Source organism: Thunnus maccoyii, chromosome 14 (assembly GCF_910596095.1).
Source record: "Thunnus maccoyii chromosome 14, fThuMac1.1, whole genome shotgun sequence".
Lineage (NCBI taxonomy): Eukaryota > Metazoa > Chordata > Actinopteri > Scombriformes > Scombridae > Thunnus > Thunnus maccoyii.
Window position 1 is genome coordinate 888,103 of NC_056546.1, and position 24,540 is coordinate 912,642.

The window sequence follows — 24,540 nt, forward strand, 5'->3', positions numbered from 1 at the left end:
TTTGACACAATGGATAATATAACAAGCTTTTAAAATACAACACATTGTTAAAGATGAAACCAGTGGTTTCCAACCTTTTTGTCTTTTGACGTCTTACAAAAAGCAGTGTGTAGTCGGGGTCACATTTCACATGTCTATGAGTTGTTAACAGCTCCACCAAATAGTGATTTTTCCCTCTAAACTTCTCACATGCTTTCATTTCAATAAATGTTCAAATGATCCAATATTTCAGCAAAAATCAAAGATTAGAGAAAAAGTCCAGAAACTGAAAACAGATTTGTGTATCAGAACTTTGTTTTTTCTTCTTTCCTCTCCCATTAATCATCTCACCACCCCTCAGATTTATCTGCTGACCCTTTGGAGGGGCCCGACCCCTAGGTTGGGAACCACTGGACTAAACTAGCTAACTGTATATAAAGTAGTGTAAACTAGCTCCACCTCCAGCAGCTACAACAGTAACATGCTGCTCTAACACTGATGCTTCACTATTAATAATCTAATGATGTCATATATAATAATATATCAGTCAGAGGGACCAAACCACTACTTTTACTGCAATACTTTAACTACATCAAGCTCATAATACTTATGTACTTTTACTGCAATACTTTAACTACATCAAGCTCATAATACTTATGTACTTTTACTGTAGTAGTTTTTCATGCAGGACTCTTACTTGTAATGGAGTATTTGTACATTGCTGTATTGATACTTTTACTGCAGTAAAGGATCTAAGTACTTCTTCCACCTCTGTGACATTAGCAGCAGTTTAAGATGCTATTTTCTGTGCTCAGACAGGTTCCAGCATCATCAGGTTGGAGGTGTTGTGTTGCTGGGGAAGACTCAAGTCCTGCCTCACCCTCATAACCAAACTCACAGCCAGCCAATCAGAAAAATGCCTCCACGCGTCGCTAGGCAGATGTTACATGTTAACAGCCAATGGGGTTGCCCGGACCGGGAGCGGGCGCTGGGAGCAGAGACAGACCGAGTGACAGCGTCTGAGTCCCGGGGACGAACATCACGGAACCTCCGTGAATAAAAAAAAGAACCCTGCAACACAGTCAAGATGCCGAACAAAACCAAGAAGGAGAAGGTGAGTCGGCGGCTACATGACAGACTCATGAACTGTTTTACACTGTAATATAGCAGAGTGACATTGAAGCAGCCGTTATACTTTAGACGTTATATTTTACCGAGTAGCGGCTAGCTTACATGCTAAGGCCGCGCTAGCAGTGGATGTCTAAGCTAACCGCTAACAGACTTATAAACCTGCCTCCTGGTTTTATCAGTATCAGCTGGTTAGACACAGCATTTAGCCAGTATTGGTAATTAATGTCAGCAGTGTTGTCCGGGTGTTAAAACAGCGATGTGAGATGTGAGCTCGCTGCCCGGGAGCATCGTCGCTAACTGGCTGCTGCTGCTGCTGCTGCTGCTGCTGGAGCTCCGGGGAGGAACCGCTGCCTCCTCCCGTAAATTATTCATCTTGTAGAAAAACAGGTTGAGCTTAAATATAAATGTGGCTGTGCTGATTGTGCTCGCTGTGACTCATTCATGCCTTCATGAAACTGAAATATGTGACGCTAAACCGGCTGCAGGTTAGCTTTTAGCTGCTGGTTTTATCATGTGTAACCATCTGATGACCGGACACAGCATCATGGGAGCGGATTGTTTTTATGTTGTGCAGGTGTTAAATCACAGTAATATGTCAGTTAGTGTGTGTGTTGTTAACAGTAATATGTCAGTCAGTGTGTGTGTTGTTAACAGTAATATGTCTGTCAGTGTGTGTGTGTGTTATTAACAGTAATATGTCAGTCAGTGTGTGTGTTGTTAACAGTAATATGTCTGTCAGTGTGTGTGTGTGTTATTAACAGTAATATGTCAGTCAGTGTGTGTGTTATTAACAGTAATATGTCAGTCAGTGTGTGTGTGTTGTTAACAGTAATATGTCAGTCAGTGTGTGTGTTATTAACAGTAATATGTCAGTCAGTGTGTGTGTTATTAACAGTAATATGTCTGTCAGTGTGTGTGTGTGTTATTAACAGTAATATGTCAGTCAGTGTGTGTGTTGTTAACAGTAATATATCAGTCAGTGTGTGTGTTATTAACAGTAATATGTCAGTCAGTGTGTGTGTGTTGTTAACAGTAATATGTCAGTCAGTGTGTGTGTTATTAACAGTAATATGTCAGTCAGTGTGTGTGTGTTGTTAACAGTAATATGTCAGTCAGTGTGTGTGTTATTAACAGTAATATGTCAGTCAGTGTGTGTGTTATTAACAGTAATATGTCAGTCAGTGTGTGTGTGTTGTTAACAGTAATATGTCAGTCAGTGTGTGTGTTATTAACAGTAATATGTCAGTCAGTGTGTGTGTTATTAACAGTAATATGTCAGTGTGTGTGTGTGTTATTAACAGTAATATGTCAGTCAGTGTGTGTGTTATTAACAGTAATATGTCAGTCAGTGTGTGTGTTGTTAACAGTAATGTCAGTCAGTGTGTGTGTTATTAACAGTAATATGTCAGTCAGTGTGTGTGTTGTTAACAGTAATGTCAGTCAGTGTGTGTGTGTTGTTAACAGTAATATGTCAGTCAGTGTGTGTGTTATTAACAGTAATATGTCAGTCAGTGTGTGTGTTATTAACAGTAATATGTCAGTCAGTGTGTGTGTTGTTAACAGTAATATGTCAGTCAGTGTGTGTGTTATTAACAGTAATATGTCAGTCAGTGTGTGTGTTATTAACAGTAATATGTCAGTCAGTGTGTGTGTTATTAACAGTAATATGTCAGTCAGTGTGTGTGTGTTGTTAACAGTAATATGTCAGTCAGTGTGTGTGTTATTAACAGTAATATGTCAGTCAGTGTGTGTGTTGTTAACAGTAATGTCAGTCAGTGTGTGTGTTATTAACAGTAATATGTCAGTCAGTGTGTGTGTTGTTAACAGTAATGTCAGTCAGTGTGTGTGTTGTTAACAGTAATGTCAGTCAGTGTGTGTGTGTTGTTAACAGTAATATGTCAGTCAGTGTGTGTGTTATTAACAGTAATATGTCAGTCAGTGTGTGTGTTATTAACAGTAATATGTCAGTCAGTGTGTGTGTTGTTAACAGTAATATGTCAGTCAGTGTGTGTGTTATTAACAGTAATATGTCAGTCAGTGTGTGTGTTATTAACAGTAATATGTCAGTCAGTGTGTGTGTTATTAACAGTAATATGTCAGTCAGTGTGTGTGTTGTTAACAGTAATGTCAGTCAGTGTGTGTGTGTTGTTAACAGTAATATGTCAGTCAGTGTGTGTGTTATTAACAGTAATATGTCAGTCAGTGTGTGTGTTATTAACAGTAATATGTCAGTCAGTGTGTGTGTTATTAACAGTAATATGTCAGTCAGTGTGTGTGTTGTTAACAGTAATGTCAGTCAGTGTGTGTGTGTTGTTAACAGTAATATGTCAGTCAGTGTGTGTGTTGTTAACAGTAATGTCAGTCAGTGTGTGTGTGTTGTTAACAGTAATATGTCAGTCAGTGTGTGTGTTGTTAACAGTAATATGTCAGTCAGTGTGTGTGTTATTAACAGTAATATGTCAGTCAGTGTGTGTGTTATTAACAGTAATATGTCAGTCAGTGTGTGTGTTGTTAACAGTAATGTCAGTCAGTGTGTGTGTGTTGTTAACAGTAATATGTCAGTCAGTGTGTGTGTTATTAACAGTAATATGTCAGTCAGTGTGTGTGTTATTAACAGTAATATGTCAGTCAGTGTGTGTGTTATTAACAGTAATATGTCAGTCAGTGTGTGTGTTGTTAACAGTAATGTCAGTCAGTGTGTGTGTTGTTAACAGTAATATGTCAGTCAGTGTGTGTGTTGTTAACAGTAATATGTCAGTCAGTGTGTGTGTTGTTAACAGTAATGTCAGTCAGTGTGTGTGTTGTTAACAGTAATATGTCAGTCAGTGTGTGTGTGTTGTTAACAGTAATGTCAGTCAGTGTGTGTGTTGTTAACAGTAATATGTCAGTCAGTGTGTGTGTGTTGTTAACAGTAATGTCAGTCAGTGTGTGTGTTGTTAACAGTAATATGTCAGTCAGTGTGTGTGTTGTTAACAGTAATATGTCAGTCAGTGTGTGTGTTATTAACAGTAATATCAGTCAGTGTGTGTGTTATTAACAGTAATATGTCAGTCAGTGTGTGTGTGACGTGTGATTGAAGGTGTCAGTGATCATCAGACTCTGACAGCGTTTATATCGGTGGAGCTTAAAGGCTTCATGGGAACAAGTTGATTTCATGTATTTGTTGCGTTCATGTCACACGGCTCCACAACAACATGAGTCATCAACACTTATATTTCCTGTAGCAGAGATGAACCGCTATCTACTGTTCACACCACAGCTATCACACAGTGACGACAACGTTACGACTGAACACCTGAAGCTGCTGTTGTTGGTAAAGTCCAGATCAGCCTGCTGTGTTCACGCTGTCCTCTGAAAACAAACGTTGTCACCATAACGACGGTGATGGAAGTGGTCGGCGGTACTGTTACCGTCCAGATGTTTCACCGCGGTACATCTGTACTGTTAAAACATAGATAAACAATAGAAATAGATGTTGTGTCAATTCCAGCTGCTCAACAAACAAACAAACAAACAAACAAACAAACAAACAAACATTACTTACAAGTGACATGACAAAAAAGATCAGACACAATCATTTACTATCGGCTGAGTAAAGCTGTTATTTCTCACCTTCACATCGTCTCATTATTCTTTCTCTGTTCTTGACCGCTGACCAATGAGCAGCGCCAACAATCACCCGTAACCATGGAAACAGTATGTTGTCAAAAATAATCCCAACTCAAGGTCCGTTCACCAGCTTCTCCAGAGCTCTCAGTGTCACCTCATGGTCTGCATCAGTGAATGGATACTGCTCACAGTTGCCATGGAGATGGTCCACCGCCGTTGTCATGTGACCGACGCTAACTGAGCTATCTGTATCCTCTGATGAAGACTGTGAGATGCAGCTGAAAGCTCTGGAAAGGCTCAGGAGGTGACGACGGCAGTGACGACGGGGAACATGTAGAGCTGCAACTAAATATTGATTTCATTATCGATTCATCTGCCAATTATTATTATTATTATTATAAAAAACAGTCCAAAACCAAAAATAATTCAAATAAAGTGTATCTATAGTTTTTACTTTTACTGTAAGATAAGTCCAAGAAAAATAGCAAATTCTCACGTTTTAGAAATGAAAAATATTTTGGTATTTTTGCTTGAAACAACGAATCAGTTATGAAATTGATCATCTAATGGTTTGTTGTCGTCTCTCTACTCACTGTGTAATACAGGCAGAACCATCCAAAATATTATTTAGTGATTAAGAAATAGATAATAAGCAAAGATTGTTTTGTCAGACATGTTGTTTGTTTATCATGGACAATAAATAATTGATTTATTAATAGTCGATGGACAGGAAATAAACCAGCAGCTATTTTGATCATCGTTAAAGGGATTTTTTTTTTAAAAAAGCAAAAATGCAAAATAAAAACAACCTTTCATGATGAGACCAAACAATGAATCAACAGAATAATAATCAATAATGAAAATAAAGCGTATGTCTTGGACAGTTTGATGAAACAGGATCCAAACATCTGAACTCAGCTTTTGTTCTGACAAACATCAGAAGTAACTTTTGATTTTTACCGTAAAAAAAACTACAGAAAAAGTTGATGAAATCTTTTCAGGGGCAGATTTGATGGAGTGTGTTTACCTGTTCATCCTGAAGTATCAGTTCTTTAAATCTGCGTAAAGTCACAGCTGGTTTATGGTTTTATTACATGTTTTTTTTCTCTCTGCAAACAGGAAACAACCAAATCTGCCAAAAGCAGCACGAAGAACAGTAACAGCAGCGGCGGCGGCGGCGGCGGCGGGAAAGATGCTGCCGCCGACAATTCAGACGAAGTGAGTCTGTCTGATCTTTAATTAATATTCACATGTACACATGAGGACTGGCACTTTATCTGAAGTTAATATGAGGTGATCATTTCCTTTTATCCATTCATCTCATTATTTTCACTAATAGAAAAATGTTGATCAGCGTTTCCCAAAGACGACGTCATCAAATGTCTTGTTTATTCCACAAAGATCTTCAGTTTACTGTCACAGAGACTAAAGAAACCAGAAAATATTCACATTTAACAAGCTGCAATCAGAGAATTTTGACTTTTTTTCTTTAAAAAAGTACTCAAAACAATGAATTAGTGACACAAATTGAGCAAGTTTCCTCTGAAATTAGTCTTTTTTATTACAATTATTCTTTCTAATATGAAAAAATGAAAGAACAAGCATATAAATATACATGTAGTAGGATGAGATCTGTGATCTAACTCTAGTTACAAGAGGTGGAGGGTGAGGATGGACTTCACAAATATAAAGATGGACTCATTTACATTTTGATATTGTTTGATGGTAAAAAGCTTCCAGTCTGGCAGCTCTGTGTGTTTCTATCAGAAGAGACAACAAGAGACTGAAAAACATTTAACCTTAAAGCAGGTGAAAGGTTTGAAGGTTGGATGTATCTGAAGCAACTTCAGATACGTTTTAGAGACACATTATAGCATCATGTTCATATATGTTGTTGTCGTTATGTTGTTCTGAGACAGACTCGTCAGTGAAACGGTGCTCTGTGTTTCCCACTAACTCATGACGGAGCTGCGTGTCACATGTGTGAGTTAACGTCTGCGGGGCAAACAGCTCACACTGCTGCTGCTGTTCACAGAGACTCTGGCAGCAGACAGCACGGCCACGAGACCGCCGGCCGCCGCAGCTCAGGGTCACAAAGCTTCTGATAGTCAATAGTCCATCAATCATTATGAAACACAGTGGATGTTTTTCCATTTTCCATTCCAGTACATTAAAAATGTAAACAGCAGACTTCAGACTTACTGGTGCTATATAAAATAATACACACACCAATACTGTTACAAGTTCTGTCACCACTCAGATGCCTCTCTGCTGCTCTCAGCTGCTCTCAGCTGCTCTCTGCTGCTCTCTGCTGCTCTCTGCTGCTCTCTGCTGCTCTCTGCTGCTCTCAGCTGCTCTCTGCTGCTCTCAGCTACTCTCAGCTACTCTCTGCTGCTCTCAGCTGCTCTCTGCTGCTCTCAGCTGCTCTCAGCTACTCTCAGCTGCTCACTGCTGCTCTCTGCTGCTCTCAGCTGCTCTCTGCTGCTCTCAGCTGCTCTCAGCTACTCTCAGCTGCTCTCAGCTGCTCTCTGCTGCTCACTGCTGCTCTCAGCTGCTCTCAGCTGCTCTCTGCTGCTCTCAGCTGCTCTCAGCTGCTCACTGCTGCTCTCAGCTGCTCTCTGCTGCTCTCAGCTGCTCTCAGCTACTCTCAGCTGCTCACTGCTGCTCTCAGCTGCTCTCAGCTGCTCACTGCTGCTCTCAGCTGCTCTCTGCTGCTCTCAGCTGCTCTCTGCTGCTCTCTGCTGCTCTCAGCTGCTCACTGCTGCTCTCAGCTGCTCACTGCTTCTGATCAGCAAACACACCTGTAACTCATCTCATTAAACAGTAAGAGGCTCCACCTGGTGGTGCAACCGGGTACTACAGCACATCTACACAACATCACCTCGCTCCTCGTCTTCTGCATTATCAGTTAATATAATTAAATCAGTTAAATTATTAATGACAGTTAATCCGTAATCAATTAATCATTGACATCCTACCTGCAACTAACGATTCATCTGACAGCTATTTTCTGAATTAATTGATAATCGTTTAGTCCATGAAATGTTCAAAGATGGCACAAAAGTTTTGCACTCCAGCAACTATTTTAACAATCAATTAATCAATTAATTAGTCAATCAATCAGTCGTTCATCAGTCGTTTATCAGTCACTCATCAGTCGTTCATCAGTCGTTTATCAGTCATAAAAGCTTCTTAAATGTGACAGTAAACTGAACATCTTTGGCTTGTGGACAAAACAAGATGTTTGAGGACGTCGTCTTGGGTTTTAGGATGCAGTTATTCACATTTTTCACCATTTTTGTACATTTTATGGACCAAACAACTAACAATTAATCAATAAAATAATCGGCAGCTTAATCCATAATGAAAATATTCATAAGTTGCAGCCTCGATTAAGCATTTTTCATCTCTTTCCTGTAAATAAAGCGCATCAAACACATTTCTACATCAGTCTGTGACAACAGTTTAAACATATGATCTGTCTGATCAGTTATTAATGATGCAGTTTACATCCATAATGTTTCTAAACGGGCAAAAAGTTAAGTTTCACATAAAAACATTTTGACAGTTTTCTGCTGTTTTATAAACTAAGTGGTGAATCATTAATGAGAATAATGGACTCTGAGGCCTTCAGGTTCTGTTGGTCAGCAGGGAGCTTCATGCATGTCGGCTGCTGCAGATGTGCTGCAGATGTGCTGCAGATGTGCTGCAGGGTTTGCATGACTGCAAGCTGAAAATAGCTGTTATTGACAGATGTTCAGCCAGCTGACCTGCAGCACCCAGAGGTTCCTGTTCAATACAACCAGAGCTCCAGGACAGTAAAGCAGACTGCTGCTGCAGCTCTGAGCTGAAGCAGATCAATGTGTTTCTTAAACATACTTTTTCCATGTAACTGTAAGATTTTTTATTTCTCTTTGGTGACCAAATTCCACTTTTTTTGTACATGTTTTTGTATTTCTTTCCCTTTTTCCTTCATTTCTTTCATTTATTCTGATACATAACTGAAGCTTGACAAACTTATTCAGATGCTCTGAAATGAAGCTGTCCTAACAGTCAAACCTGTGTGTGTGTGTGTGTGTGTGTGTGTGTGTGTGTGTGTGTGTGTGTGTGTGTGTGTGTGTGTGTGTGGTCAGTCCCAGCAGCAGCAGAGTGGCAGTAAGCGTCCCAGTAACAGCACGCCGCCTCCCACTCAGCTCAACAAGATCAAATACTCTGGAGGTCCTCAGCTGGTGAAGAAGGAGCGACGCCAGAGCTCGTCCCGCTTCAGCCTAACCAGGAACAGAGAGCTGCAGAAACTACCTGCTCTCAAAGGTAACCTAAAACTAACCTTCACCTAACCTAAACCTAACCCTGACCAGGGTTAGTCTGGAGTGTTTCCCATCACTGTGTCCTCTGTGGTTCAGCAGTCTGGTTTCCATCCAGGACTGTTTAGTGAATATTAACAGTAAACAGTTGACTGATTCTGCTGTCGACTGCAGTAAAAGCAGAAACAGAAGAAGACGCAGCGACCAGAGAGCTGAAGCCATGGAAACGTGACATCACATCCTGCTGATGGAGAGCGTGATGACGTCACAGCTTCCTGCTGCTGGCGGCGTTTTGATAGCAGCTCTGTGTCAGTTATACAGACACGTCCTGAACACCGCCCAGAGAAACGTCCGCCGCCATGTTTGGTGTCTCCAGTGGTGGCGGAAGCTTCAGGGACGTTTGAGTCACGTGTTTCCTGTATGACATCATTTATTCACTAAATCCGCTACACCCCCCCCCCCCCCCCCCCCGTGTTTCCATTCATGTTTTTTTATGACACTGTTTGTGTGTCTCAGCTCCGTTATAGAAGGATTTTATTCAGAACAAGCTGCTGAATCTCCTCCAGCGTTATGGGTAACTGTACAGAGATCAACATCCCGACCCGAGTCAACGCATCGCCGTGGTTACTGAATCCACTCAAAAGTGAACCACAAATGAAAAGTGAACTGATTCACTCGCTGCCCGCTGTTAGCGACACACGTGACTGAGTTACACGCTCTGTGATTGGATGTTTCTTGCTGAACCCTGGGAGTCGTAGTTGACTCCTTGACGACTGGTTGTCACTGTGTGGTGTGAACAAACAGCAGAAGAAGAGCTGAGCCCCGCCCAGTCCGCCTGATTGACAGCTGTGTGTGTGTGTGTGTGTGTGTGTGTGTGTGTGTGTGCGGTGCAGACAGAGCTGGTTACCATGGTGATGTCGGTGTTTCAGGTGTGACTCAGCAGGCAGGTTGTCTGCAGTCTGACCTCGTGTTTGTAATAAACATGATTTTAATGTGATTATTGATCATATTGTTGTTTATAATCTGATGTTCCAGATGTTTTGGTTGAGTTGATCAGCAGCGTCAGGTTGTTAAACTGGAACCTGTGATGAGGTTGACGGTGTGTTTATCACGGCTCCTTCTTCTTCCCAGTTCTTCACTTTATTCCTAAAATAAAAGAATCAGAGGTTTATTGAGATCCACTCTTCTTCTGTGGTTTTTTTTTACTAGAGCCAGATCAACATATCAGCTGATTTCAGCTCATTGCAGATATATCAGTATCGGTGTCATACATCATTTAATAAAGCAACGTAAAGTTGTGATTACTGAAATGATGATGCTGGTCAGACGCCTTCTACATAAAGTATAATATATACAAAAAAACACAAAAAACAGAAGATAAATCCACCGGAGAGTAAAGACAAATGTGCAAAATCAGCTGATATGGAAGAACAGAGACTAGTTATTAACATTTGTGCAGATAAGAACGATGTAGAATATAAGTAAGAAGAAGAAGAATGAAACACATTGAAGCTTCGAGCTGGTAGCGTTCAGTGAACAGCTGTATGACTTATATAGTTTATAAAATAGAAATAATGCAGATAGTTGGTCACACTTTTAAAAAAACAACTTAAAGGGAACTTTAGAGAAAGAAGATTAATATTAAAGAGGGAATTTGATGCTAAAAAGACTGTAAATGTGTCAGATATCCAATAACTCAGACTGCTGCTGAAGCTGAATAGAAGCTTCACACAGACTTTTAAATGCATTTTTCATATGGAGCATCTGAAAAATCATGAAGCTGTCCTTTAAATATCAGTATCGATGTCCTCTCAGATGCTCCTCCGGTGGACCGTGAGGAGCTGTTCGTGCAGAAGCTGCGTCAGTGCTGCGTTCTGTTCGACTTCGTCAGCGACCCGCTCAGTGACCTCAAGTACAAGGAGGTGAAGAGAGCCGGACTCAACGAGATGGTCGAGTACATCACGCACAACAGCGACGTGGTGACCGAGTGTATCTACCCAGAGGCCGTCATCATGGTGAGAAAACACACACACACACACACACACACACACACACTGGCCTCACGGTATCTCACACTTCACTTCTGCTTTACGCACACACACCTGCGACCCTCAACAGCTACAATCAACAAGACATGAGAGCAAAACTAAAACGAACTTAACACACACATATCTTTTTTTTTTTTTAGAACTTTATTGCCTTTATCGAACTTGCAGGCAATAGAAACACAGACATACATTCAATACAAATATACACAACCGAACCCTCCCATAGGAGGCTACAAACAAACAGACAAATAAAAACAAAACCAATTACACCAACTGAGACAGCAAGAAAAAAAAAAAAAACAGACAAAAAGGTCACCTTGTCATTAAATGTTATACCACAATTCTTGGTTGTGCAGGGTCAAAGTAGATGATATAGAATTGTACATTACATTTAAGGTGTTAGCATAATTTCAGTCCCAGAATGACCCATCTTCTTATGAATAGTGGTACTTTAAACTGTAAAATAACAGTCATATTTTCCATGGTATGTATCTGCTTAATCTTCTGTATCCATTGAGCTTTTGTGGGTGCACATGGCTGCATCCAATTAACAGTCATCATTTTCTTCGCAGTCATTAACAGAATATGTAACATATAGCATTGGTCCTTTAGAGAGCAAGTTCTCTGGTATCTTCTCCAGTAAGAAAATTAAAGGGTCCAGAGGGATATCAACTCTGAAGACAGTGTCCAATTCTTCTTTAATGTGTTTCCAAAAGGTTTCAACACACACATATCTGAGGACACAATCTACATACAACCACTGCATCTCCTTATCAGAGGGAGAAGGAATGGAAAATACAATCACGCTACTTTTTAACACCAACACAACAAACTAAATACAATTGTAAAATATTACCGAACTGCTGGAGGGAGTGTGGTGAACCTTTGCCCATCATTACATACACAGAATATACAGAAAGAAACAATAATACTACCTTAAATTGTACTATTTATTTGAATACAGACTTCGTGCTGTTAGGCAACACAGTAGACCAAATACACAATGAAAATGATAAATATTTGTGAAGGATATTGCGGCTCTAAAAAACATGTCCTCTGACACAGTTCAACACATATATCAGATAAAATACTTCATTTATAAAATCAGGGGGAATTAGAAGCTATTTGAAAAAAGATGGTCCAAGTGGTCAAGTTATTATAATAAATGAATAATGAATTGAAGCTGTTGGTTTGTTGTTTTAAGGCTGATGGTCACCTAGCGGAGCGCTACATGTACCTTACTTTGAGTAAAGACTTGTAATTTCTTTCTTTTTCCCTCCTTCTTCCTCATTTTGTTCTGTTTTTGTCTTTACTTTTTGTCTCAGCTCTTTGATGCTGTTTGTTTTGTCTTGGATTTATTTTTCCCTCCCCTTCTTTACCTTCCTCTTCTAAAGAAGAAGGCGGGAAATTCTGACAGAAGAATAAACTCTGGATTTATGGAAAACTTCAAGTAGATTCTCAAATATGAAATGAAATCAAAGACGTTTTTCTATTCATTCAGAATTACTACAACATTGTAATAATCAAAGTCAGTACTGTAAAATTATCATTATTTATTTATTATTTTAATTTATTGTATAATTTATTGTATGATGTATCACTGGGTGACACACCCACACACATTATTTATGTATATCATTAAAAAAATGTATTGTGGCCATCAGATGGGCTATATAACATAAGTAAAATGTATGAAAACAACAAACCTAACAACACATAACTGCGGTGACTAATGTGCTGTCAAAACAGCAAACTGTCAAACGAATCAATATTTGTATTATAACGATGTGTCACATGACTCATTATTGAAACTTGTAATGTGAAAATAAACTTCTCTGCAGCTCTACGGAGCGTTTCAGCCTCTTCTGTCATCAGTTTCCTGATAAACCTGCTTAGACGGAGAGTTTTTCTCTGGTGGAGACCAAACCAGAGTTAAAAGGAGAGACCAGATTAGACTCACGTCCAGTGGATTCAATAAGCTGATCATTTGTCGGATGTCGTGTTTTCAGCTTGTTGCGTTTCCCTAAAAGTAGTTTTAGTTTCCTAACATCAACCAAAGCTGAACCACAGAGGCGTCGGATCAGAAAACGCTCTTATGATTTGTTTTACCTGTTGTGTCGTGTGTCAATTAGTAACCAACTATTTTGATAACTAATTAATTGTTTTGAGTAATTTTTTCTCTCCAAATTCTCTGGTTCAGCTTCTTAAATGTGAAGATTTTCTGGTTCCTTTAGTCTCTATGACAGTAAACTGAATATTTTTGAGCACAACAAAACATTCGAGGACGTCGTCTTGGTCTTTAGGATGCAGTGATCGATATTTTTCACCATTTTCTGACATTTTATAAACCAAACAATTAAGCCATTAATGGAGAGTATAATTGATAATGAAAATAATCATTATTTGCGGCCCTAATGTGAATTGAAAATATGATAATAAGAACCAAGGATAGAACCCTGAGGAACCCCACGAGTTATTACTGACACCGTTCATGTTCTGTGTCTGTTTGACAACATGTTAGCGACAACTGCTACAAAACTTATGTTGTCATCATGTTCTGGTCAAAATACATGAGGCCAAAAATCAATGAGTAATGAATAATATAACCCTCAAACTGCTCTTTGAAGAAACAATGTTCAAGCTCTCACAACTAATACGTCCTCACAAAGCAGGTGAACTGACGCACTGAAAGGCAGCAGTTTGTAATGACTGTGTGTGTGTGTGTGTGTGTGTGTGTGTGTGTGTGTGTTAGTTTTCAGTGAACTTGTTCCGGACTCTTCCTCCGTCCTCCAACCCGACCGGAGCCGAGTTCGACCCCGAGGAGGATGAACCGACGCTGGAAGCTGCCTGGCCCCACCTGCAGGTACGATGTCAGCAGGAACCTTTATAGAGGATCAGACGACACCGTATGTTTCTCACAGTGCCGTAAATTCTTTCTGTGCTTTGGCCAAGAGACCAACAACACTACAAGTATCACACAGTAAGAGAACAAATAAGAGAGTATTGATGAGGGTAGTACTATTGATAACATCCTAGTTTAGTTGTGTAGGGCTTGCTTTTGGACATCATGTCCAGTTTAACTAAGTGAACTCTGAAGAGAAGGTGAATTATAAAAGTGTAACTCAAACTGTTTGACTTTGAACAGTTTCTCAGATATTATCCTCCTCAGCAGCTGCACTGTTTGAATTTAAAGCCGCAGACTCGTCTCTCCTCGCGGTTCATGGTCTGACACGTTCCTGTGTAATCATCACGTGTAGTCGTGTTAACCGACACGTCTGCTGTGTGTTCGTGTCCTCAGCTGGTTTACGAGTTCTTCCTCCGGTTCCTGGAGTCTCCAGACTTCCAGCCCAACGTCGCCAAAAAATACATCGACCAAAAGTTTGTCATGTCGGTAAGATCAGATCTGTGAGATTTAAAGATGTTGAGATGTTGTGATGTTTACGTTCCGCTGGAACTCTGACTGAGACTCTGTGTGAAGCTGCTGGAGCTGTTTGACAGCGAAGATCCCCGAGAGAGAGACTTCCTGAAGACCATCCTGCACCGGATCTACGGCAAGTTCCTCGGCCTCCGAGCCTACATCCGCCGCCAGATCAACAACATCTTCTACAGGTCAGAACCAGCAGAACCACAGACACATGTAGAACCAGCAGAACCACAGACACATGTAGAACCAGCAGAACATCAAACACATGTAGAACCAGCAGAACCACAGACACATGTAGACACAGCAGAACCACAGACACATGTAGAACCAGCAGAACATCAAACATATGTAGAACCAGCAGAACCACAGACACATGTAGAACCAGCAGAACCACAGACACATGTAGAACCAGCAGAACATCAAACATATGTAGAACCAGCAGAACCACAGACACATGTAGAACCAGCAGAACATCAAACATATGTAGAACCAGCAGAACCACAGACACATGTAGAACCAGCAGAGTGAGCAACACTGGGACAGCAGCTGCACTTTCTATCCAGTGCTCCCAGTCAGTCAAACTGGTGTCGTTGTTTTACAGATTTATTTATGAGACAGAACATCACAACGGCATCGCTGAGCTGCTGGAGATCCTGGGGAGGTAACACACACACACACACACACACACACACACACACACTCTTCCATCTCTTCCTGTGTAATATTGTTTGATTCTCTCCGTCAGTATAATCAACGGCTTCGCTCTCCCGCTGAAAGAAGAACACAAGATGTTTCTGATCAGAGTCCTTCTGCCGCTTCATAAAGTCAAGTCTCTCAGCGTCTACCACCCGCAGGTCAGAGGTCAACCGACTCACTTCTGTTTAAAAGTCTCGAGTCAGTCTAATCTAATATATAAAAATATTCCAGAAACATAATTATACATTGATCTGACGAATGAAAAATACAATTTTAGAACGTTAAATTCAATTTTAAAATCTGCTTTGATTGAATTTTTTTTTTAAATATGTAAAACTGAACAGATAAACGTTAAACATGCCGCAGTGAACCAGATGTTATGTGTTGTTGGTCTGATCGTCTCTCCGTCCGTCTGCAGCTGGCCTACTGTGTGGTTCAGTTCCTGGAGAAGGACAGCAGTCTGACAGAGCCGGTGAGTCTGCTGAGACATCCCATCTGTTTCCATGACAACGCTGCAAAAGCTCTACTGCTGCTGCTGCTGGCGATGGGCAGTGTTTCCATAGTAACGCACAGGGTGGACACATGAACACCTGTACAGTACAATGTACCGCGATGCTGAAACTCTTGTTTTAAATCCTACAGAAGGAGAAACATTCATTATTTACTGTTTGAGTGTTTTTAACCTGAACTCCGGCTCTGCTGCGACCTTTGACCCCTGCAGGTGATCATGGGGCTGCTGAAGTTCTGGCCCAAGACTCACAGTCCGAAGGAGGTGATGTTCCTGAACGAGCTGGAGGAGATCCTGGACGTCATCGAGCCGTCGGAGTTTGTTAAAGTCCAGGAGCCGCTTTTCAGACAGCTCGCCAAGTGTGTGTCCAGCCCCCACTTCCAGGTACCAGGAACCAAGACCAGGACCTGAATTAGAACCTAAATCGGAACTTTCCGATCCATTTGTTGCTGTTTGGTGGCGTCCTGGTGGAGCAGTGGTTTAAGGTGCTGACCGGGACGTCTGGTCTATGTCGTCACTCGTCTCTCTCACCTCATTTCCTTTCAAATATGTTTTATTATGAGAATTTTTATACAATATAAAGTCAAGATAAAATCACCACTATGGTTCTACGGCCATACATGCACTAAATAAAATAGTGTGAGATTAAAAAATTAAATACATTTAGAAAAAATAATTGCCTCCCAAAAATCATTTCCTGTCAGTTTTACTGCTGACTTCCTGATAACGACATAAAATATCTTCAAAAACTCTACAAAATAAATGATTCAAAGACAAAAAACAAGCCAGGAACAGTTTTTAGTGCTGCTTGTTTTCACTGAATAACTGTAACATGACGTGTGGATGTTTGCATTCATCCTCAGAGGGACTCCTCCGCCCAAACAAATAGATCCCTGTTGCTAAGCAACATGAGTGCTGAGACGACTCAGACAACACTGCAGCAGATAGCCGTGTGATTATATTATAACCTGATGATGATGATGATGACGATGATGTCACTGTGTGCAGGTGGCAGAGAGAGCTCTGTATTACTGGAACAATGAGTACATCATGAGTCTGATCAGCGACAACGCCGCCAAGATCCTCCCCATCATGTTTCCCGCCCTCTACAAGAACTCCAAGAGCCACTGGAACAAGTAACACACACACACACACACACACACACACACACACACACACACACGCACGCACGCACACACACGCACACGCACACACACACACACACACACACACACACCAACGCAGTCTGCAGTCTGTGTGTGATGTAATAATTCCTGCTAGCTGTGGGTGGAAACACAGATACTCATCAATACAGGATCAATACTCTACATGCAGAGCCAGAGTTTGATACCTTCACTGATGCTCTGAGTCATATAAACACACACACACACACACACACACACACACACACACACACACACACAGTGGATGCTGCATAACTACAACTACAAACAGTGATTTTATTTCTCTGTTAAACATTAAACAAATGATGTATAAGATGTTAACGAGTGAGCCATGCTAGCTGTTTCCAGTCTTTATGCTAAGCTAAGCTAACCAGCTGAACTATTTATGCTAAGCTAAACTAACCAGCTGAACTATTTATGCTAAGCTAAGCTAACCAGCTGAACTCTGTATGCTAAGCTAAGCTATCCAGCTGAACTCTATATGTTAAGCTAAGCTAACCAGCTGAACTCTTTATGCTAAGCTAAGCTAACCAGCTGAACTCTGTATGCTAAACTAAGCTAACCAGCTGAACTCTATATGCTAAGCTAAGCTAACCAGCTGAACTCTATATGCTAAGCTAAGCTAACCAGCTGAACTCTGTATGCTAAGCTAAGCTAACCAGCTGAACTCTTTATGCTAAGCTAAGCTAACCAGCTGAACTCTGTATGCTAAACTAAGCTAACCAGCTGAACTCTATATGCTAAGCTAAGCTAACCAGCTGAACTCTGTATGCTAAACTAAGCTAACCAGCTGAACTCTGTATGCTAAGCTAAGCTAACCAGCTGAACTCTGTATGCTAAACTAAGCTAACCAGCTGAACTCTGTATGCTAAGCTAAGCTAACCAGCTGAACTCTGTATGCTAAGCTAAGCTAACCAGCTGAACTCTGTATGCTAAGCTAAGCTAAGACAGTGATGTAAACAGGAGATAATTCACAAAGATCGTATCTCACTGTTAAAGTTCCTGCTCAGAGTTTCTCTTCAGACGTTTCACAGAGATGCTCAGACACACTTTAACTGAGGAACTGCTGACATCACAGAAGGGGCGGGGCTTTACCCTGTTGCCATGGGTGACACCATGATTAATGAATGAAGTTGATCACCCTCTCCACAGTGACTGGTGGACAGGTGACATGAAACAATGAACATATAGATTTAATTTATATTTTATAAACTCACAGATTTCATCATTTTTACAGCTGCAGAGCAAAATTTCAGTTTCACCATGAAATCAGCTTTATCCATTTATTCATTAATGTATTTATTTATTGCAGTTGGTAATTATTTAATGTACTCTATAAATATACAGCAGATATTCCAGGTTGTGACTGAAACAAGTAATCCATTGATCAATCTACAGAAAATTCATCGGCAGCTATTTTGATCAATTAATTGTTTCAGACATTTGACAAATAATTAACAATAATTTTCATTATTGATTATTTTGTCTATGAAATGTCAGAATATGGAGAAAAACGGCCTCTAAAACTTCTTAGAGCTCAAAGTGACGTCTTCAAATGTTTTGAAGATTTTCAGTTTACTGTCATGAAGAAAAGCTTCTGAAACCACTAAATATTTCACATTTTTTCTTAATAAACGGCTAAAACGATTATTCAGTTATCAAAGTAGTTGACGATTCATTTTCGTTTTAATCAATTAATCGACTAATCGTTGCAGCTCGACTGGTTCCATCTGAAATGTGACCTTTTGATGCTTTTGTTTGTCATATATGATAATAAACTGAATGTTTTTGAATGTCACTTATTTGTGTAATTTTAAAGACAAAATGATTAATCCAGAAAATAATAGTCAGATTAACCGTTAATGAAAATAACTGTCAGTTGCAGCTCTGGTACTGGGATTGGTCGGTGAGCCGATGTTAATTAACTCGACTGTCGTCTAGATATGATCTTAAAAGTGAGTTATTGTATTTTTGTAAAGCTCGTTACCTGCAGCAGCCGACTGACGAGCTGCTGCGAGACGTGAAACGTTCAATGAATCACAAACGTTCTGTTTAGTTTGAGAGTCTCTCCTGACTCGACCAACTTTCAGCCTGAGGATGTTTTGTGAAAACGACTTTTACTCCCCATGTGACTGAGAATAACCGCAACCTTTCACTGGTCACATGACCCCTGTAATGTCTGCAGTGACTGTAACTGAAGTAGGAAGACGCTCTGTCATCATGTGACTGACGGACTGTTTAGAAACTCCTCCAGTTTGAGGTGATCTTCCTCCTCCTCCTCTTCCTCCTCAGGACGATCCACGGTCTGATCTACAACGCTCTGAAGCTCTTCATGGAGATGAACCAGAAGCTGTTTGATGACTGCACACAGCAGTACAAGGCCGAGAAACAAAAGTAACACACACACACACACACACACACACACACACACACACACATACTGCGTCTCCTGACCCCTGACCTGAAAACTCAGACCACGTCTACATGAAGCCGGCTAAATTCTGAAACACTGTCTTCATGCATCACAGCTCGTTTCTGCAAATACCTTCACCCACATTAAAACGCCAAAATAAAGTCATTCTCCCCCTACTGAGCATGTGCAGAGGGCAGACGAGCAGCCACAGAAAACCAGTGAAGAAGAAACGGTATAATGTTTCTGTTTCCATGGCGGCTTCCTGACATTTAGTTTATTGCAGCAGATTGAGCAGAGACAGGTGGTCGATAACTACGTTTCCTCTGAGCAAGATGTCAGAGAAGCCGATAAAGAGAACAACACTCACATGAAGCGTCCGTCGTTGTTGTTGTTGTTGTTGTTGTTGTTGTTGTTGTGTTTCTTCTTCCTCTTCCCATGAAACGCCGCGCTACTGCCACCATCTGTTCTGTCAGTGACATGACAGCGTTTCTATAAAGCTCTGTTTCCCTGTGCGCACTACAGCGTTTTCACATTTACACACTCTGGAGGCCATTTTGGAAAAGCTCCGTTTTCAGGGAGAAAAACGCCATTTTAGCCTGAACGGAGGGTCAAAACAGAGACAAGATGTGTTTACCAATTTAGCCGGCTTCAGCCCCCTTTACACCCGGCATTAAAATGTGTTTTGGGTGATCGGATAGTGTTGGACCACATGAAATTACAGGTGCGAATGCACCCAAGATGCATTGAGCCAAACCGCCTCCAGAGGTGCTCAGGGACGCATTGAGACCACATTGAACACAAGTGTAAATGCAATTATGTTGTCAATCCACATACAACAACTACGTGAGCGGAAACGCATAATCGTGTGCGACTGTTCCAAACCAGCGAGGTAGCAGCCATTAGCTAGTTAGCGAGCTAAGCTACTAGCAACAAAGCTACAGATATTCAAGACACTCCATCCAATACTGCTTTATGGATGGCTTCCTTCTTTTTTGTTGTTGTTGTTGTTTTGTTGTTTTGGACCCGTGCAATACGAGAAGCATTTTAATGTAAGATGTAAAGGGACTCTTATTGTGGACGTGGTCCAAGTCTTACCTCAAACAGTCCTTACAGTCTGAAATGTCCTCACAAAGATAGAAGTACAAGCACTAACACACACAGATCCAGAAAATATGGAGGTTTAGGTTTTGTGACACAATCAAAGTTTTGGACGAACAGAAAATGTTTGTGTTTGTTTCTGTCTGTAGAGAAAAATATAAGCTGAAGGAGAGAGAGGAGATCTGGCACAAGATAGAAGAGCTGGCCAGACAGAACCCACAGGTACACTCACCTGTATGTACTCACCTGTACACTCACCTGTATGTACTCACCTGTACACTCACCTGTATGTACTCACCTGTATGCACTCACCTGTACACTCACCTGTATGTACTCACCTGTACACTCACCTGTATGTACTCACCTGTACACTCACCTGCATGTACTCACCTGTACACTCACCTGCATGTACTCACCTGTACACTCACCTGCATGTACTCACCTGTACACTCACCTGTATGTACTCACCTGTACACTCACCTGTACACTCACCTGTATGTACTCACCTGTACACTCACCTGTATGTACTCACCTGTACACTCACCTGTATGTACTCACCTGTATGTACTCACCTGTACACTCACCTGTATGTACTCACCTGTACACTCACCTGTATGTACTCACCTGTACACTCACCTGTATGTACTCACCTGTATACTCACCTGTATGTACTCACCTGTACACTCACCTGAACACTCACCTGTATATACTCACCTGAACACTCACCTGTACACTCACCTGTATGTACTCACCTGTACACTCACCTGAACACTCACCTGCATGTACTCACCTGTACACTCACCTGTATGTACTCACCTGTATGTACTCACCTGTACACTCACCTGTATGTACTCACCTGTACACTCACCTGTATGTACTCACCTGTATGTACTCACCTGTACACTCACCTGTATGTACTCACCTGAACACTCACCTGTATGTACTCACCTGTACACTCACCTGTATGTACTCACCTGAACACTCACCTGAACACTCACCTGTATGTACTCACCTGTACACTCACCTGTATGTACTCACCTGTACACTCACCTGAACACTCACCTGTATGTACTCACCTGTACACTCACCTGTATGTACTCACCTGTCTCCCCACTTGTGAATTTTTTAATCTCTCCGACTCCTTTTTAATTAATTGTGTCTCCTTTCAGAGTAATAAGCTCCACCCCCTCCGCCCCGGACTCCACCCACAGGAAGAGGTCAGCTTCCTCTCAGTTTTTCTTCTCTTAATCAATAACTTGTCATCGTTCTGTTTGATGGATGTGATTAATGTACTGTATTGTTCCTGGTGTGTGTGCAGTACATGCTGTACAGTGACAGCTCTGTGGCCGTGTACTCGATGGAAACAGAGACTCCGACAGCTGAAGACATCCAGCTGCTGAAGAAGACGGTGGAGACTGAAGCCTCGCAGGTGAACTTTCTGTCCAAACTGAACCGCGAGAAGCAGCATCACCACATATCAGAAACTAAACTACACTCTCTGTTTTTACTCAAGTAAATTTAAGATTATTTATTCATATCTCACACTGCTTTTTTCTGTTTTAGCTCATTTTATCTTCAGTTTTATTTTGCTTTTTTATATTTTATATAAAGCACATTGAATTGTGTTAATGTTGAAAGATGATACAAGTAGTTACTGTTTGGCAAAATCAAAACCAGCATCTGACGTCTGTTTCACTATATTGAAAATTAGAATGACAGCGAAACGTCTTAATTTCTGTGAAAACAGTGTTCTGGCCTCGTGTTGCTGCTCAGACTGCGGTTTCTGTACTTTGGTTTGATAATCTGTGAACACATTTAATCTGTCACACAACTACACATCTGAAACATAAAGCTAGCCGTGGCTCGCAGCTAGCAGCTCTGCTCTCAGACTAAACGGACTCATTGTCAAGTAATATTTAATTATTCCACAGAACTGAACGAGGCAGCAGCTGAATAAAGAGCGAAGGTCGTAGTTAGACGAGCAGTAGCCGATCTCTCTATCACAGAGCAGAGAGCTTGAATATTCTTCCTGTTCAGAAGGCAGAGAGCAGTTTGTGTCAGTGATCAAATAATCAGTTACACAGTTCATCAGCCGACTTTCAGCTCAGCTGCAGTCACTTCAGACTTCAGATCATCTGGTTCGTAGTTTCAGAGGCTTCATGATGTTTTCTCTGTCTGTTCAGGGTCTGAAGGATCTGAAGAAGGACAAAGTCCTGATGAGGAGGAAGTCGGAGCTGCCGCAGGACGTCTACACCATCAAAGCTCTGGAGGCGCACAAGAGAGCTGAGGAGTACCTGACAGCCAATCAGGAGGCTCTCTGACCGGGGGAGGCGATCCCCGCTGAGCCTGACTCCGCCCCCCTCCTGTCCGTCTCTCTGGGGAGGAAGTTAAAGTTGTCGTGGAGAAACTGGTCCGGGGTCAGATCAGGACGGAGCTGACGCTGCGTCCCGTCATGAAAACCTTCTCACCTCTGACCCCTGGTGGCCGATAACAAGTAGGACACTCTGTAGAGCTCCGTCTGTCCCGCTGGTGTTCAAACTGTGATGAATGAATCCGCTTCATGTTGCACTAACACCTCTAACACCTTCATCTCCGCTTCAAACACCTGCCGCAGCTTGTCTCCGAGTGTCGAACACTGAACGCAGCGTCAGGCACAAAGACACGAGGTCCCTGAACGCATCACCTGTCGGCCTTTTCCACCACAGAAACTCAACCGCCTGTAACTCCACGTGTAGCCGATGTTTCCGCTGTTCTCCGCCTGCGTTAGCGGCGAGCTCCTGCAAACAAAACTACAGTCTCCAGGTTGTTTTTGTAGAGACGTCCGTCCACACAGAGAGACACCTGAACAACAGAGAAACTGCTAAATATAGTAAAAAAATCTTTACAAAACAAAACATTTACACTCTGGAAACCTTCTTGGAAAAGCTCAGTTTTACGGGAGAAAAACACAGTTTCAGTCTGCACAGAGGACTGAGAGAGAGAAAAAGATGCGTTTAGTGTCTGAATTTAGAAAAAACGCATCTTTTTGCAGTTTGTTGTTGGAAACAGCTCGTCTGCACAGTGTGTGTTCAGATAAACGCTGCAAGAAAGTTTGTTTCAGTGTACAGACGAGATTCTGAATGTCTGACGTGTGTTTTTTGCTGCTATTAGTCCGACTGTGTGCTCAGTGTTGGAGAGAAGTTTAACCACAGTTCCCAGTAAACCCAGACACACCATCGCATTCTGTTAAACTGCTGCTGGTAGCGTGACACATAAACATCAGAGTATCTGCAGGAGGTCTTAAACAGAAACTAAAGTGTTTCCTGTCACCTGTGATATGACGATGAAACAGGTGTTAAACTTCACTCTGGTTTGACATTTAACTCGATGAACCTGCAGAAAATTAAAATCAGCTTCAGTCCAACAAACAGACGTTTTAATATCGTGTCTCTGAAGCGTTTTAGTTTGTAAAGAACGTTGAACCAAAGTCTCTCAGCTCCGTAAAGTTCAGCTCACAGGTCGTTAAGTTCCTGCGGTGAAAAACATCAAACGACAACATCTCACCTGTGTCCCGTTACACCTGAACGCAGCACTGATGAGTTCACTGACTCGCTGTTACAGACCTGACCCGACCAATCATCTCCCAGCCTGGATCTGTGGCGGTCTGAAGCAGCTTTAGACGGACTGATGATGATGATGGTGATGATGATGATGATGATGATGATGATGATGATGATGATGATGATGATGATGGTGAGGAGGAGGAGGAGGAGGAGGAGACACAGTGAATGTAGACGTCCAATCAGCATCCAGCAGAACCGGGAGGACTGAAAGTTTCCAGCAGCAGGAGCAGCTTCCTGCTGTCTGTCTGTCTGTCGCCGACGGCGCCGCGTTACGACACCTCGTCGTCCAATCAGATTTTAAACCAATCAGGGACGTCGTTTGCATGAGAAACAAACACCGGTTCAGTGTTGTTATTCTGTCGACTGAAAGCACTAAAAAAAAAACCCTTCGACCTGAATGTTGATGTTCCGTCTGTACGACGAACCGTAGGACGAGTAGAGATGTAGCTGTCACTCATCAGGTCAAAGGTCAAACACACAACTCCTCCATGAGAGGTTCAGGAGCTCCGGAAGAAAACATTATGCAACGTAGAAGCTTCAGAAT

The 24,540-nt window shown here is 41.5% G+C and overlaps 1 protein-coding gene across 3 annotated transcripts; it reads left to right on the plus strand.

Annotated features, from left to right (window-relative positions):
• Positions 1–970: 970 nt before the first annotated feature.
• Positions 971–23,415, plus strand: ppp2r5d (protein phosphatase 2, regulatory subunit B', delta). 3 transcript variants are annotated; one of them, XM_042432471.1, is made up of 17 exons: positions 971–1,093; positions 5,839–5,937; positions 8,853–9,030; positions 10,839–11,038; positions 13,824–13,934; positions 14,370–14,462; positions 14,550–14,680; positions 15,097–15,156; positions 15,241–15,349; positions 15,610–15,663; positions 15,913–16,083; positions 16,708–16,835; positions 19,176–19,277; positions 20,544–20,628; positions 21,564–21,611; positions 21,713–21,823; positions 22,326–22,462. In XM_042432471.1, the coding sequence occupies exons 1-17, from the start codon at positions 1,067–1,069 to the stop codon at positions 22,329–22,331; spliced, it is 1,713 nt and encodes a 570-aa protein (XP_042288405.1). In that variant the 5' UTR covers positions 971–1,066; the 3' UTR covers positions 22,332–22,462. The 3 variants fall into 3 exon arrangements, with proteins under 3 accessions (XP_042288405.1, XP_042288402.1, XP_042288403.1); XM_042432468.1 differs by lacking the exon at positions 22,326–22,462 and adding an exon at positions 22,578–23,415 and having other exon boundaries at positions 972–1,093; XM_042432469.1 differs by lacking the exon at positions 22,326–22,462 and adding an exon at positions 22,578–23,415 and having other exon boundaries at positions 972–1,093; positions 20,544–20,616.
• The last annotated feature ends 1,125 nt before the right edge of the window (positions 23,416–24,540 follow it).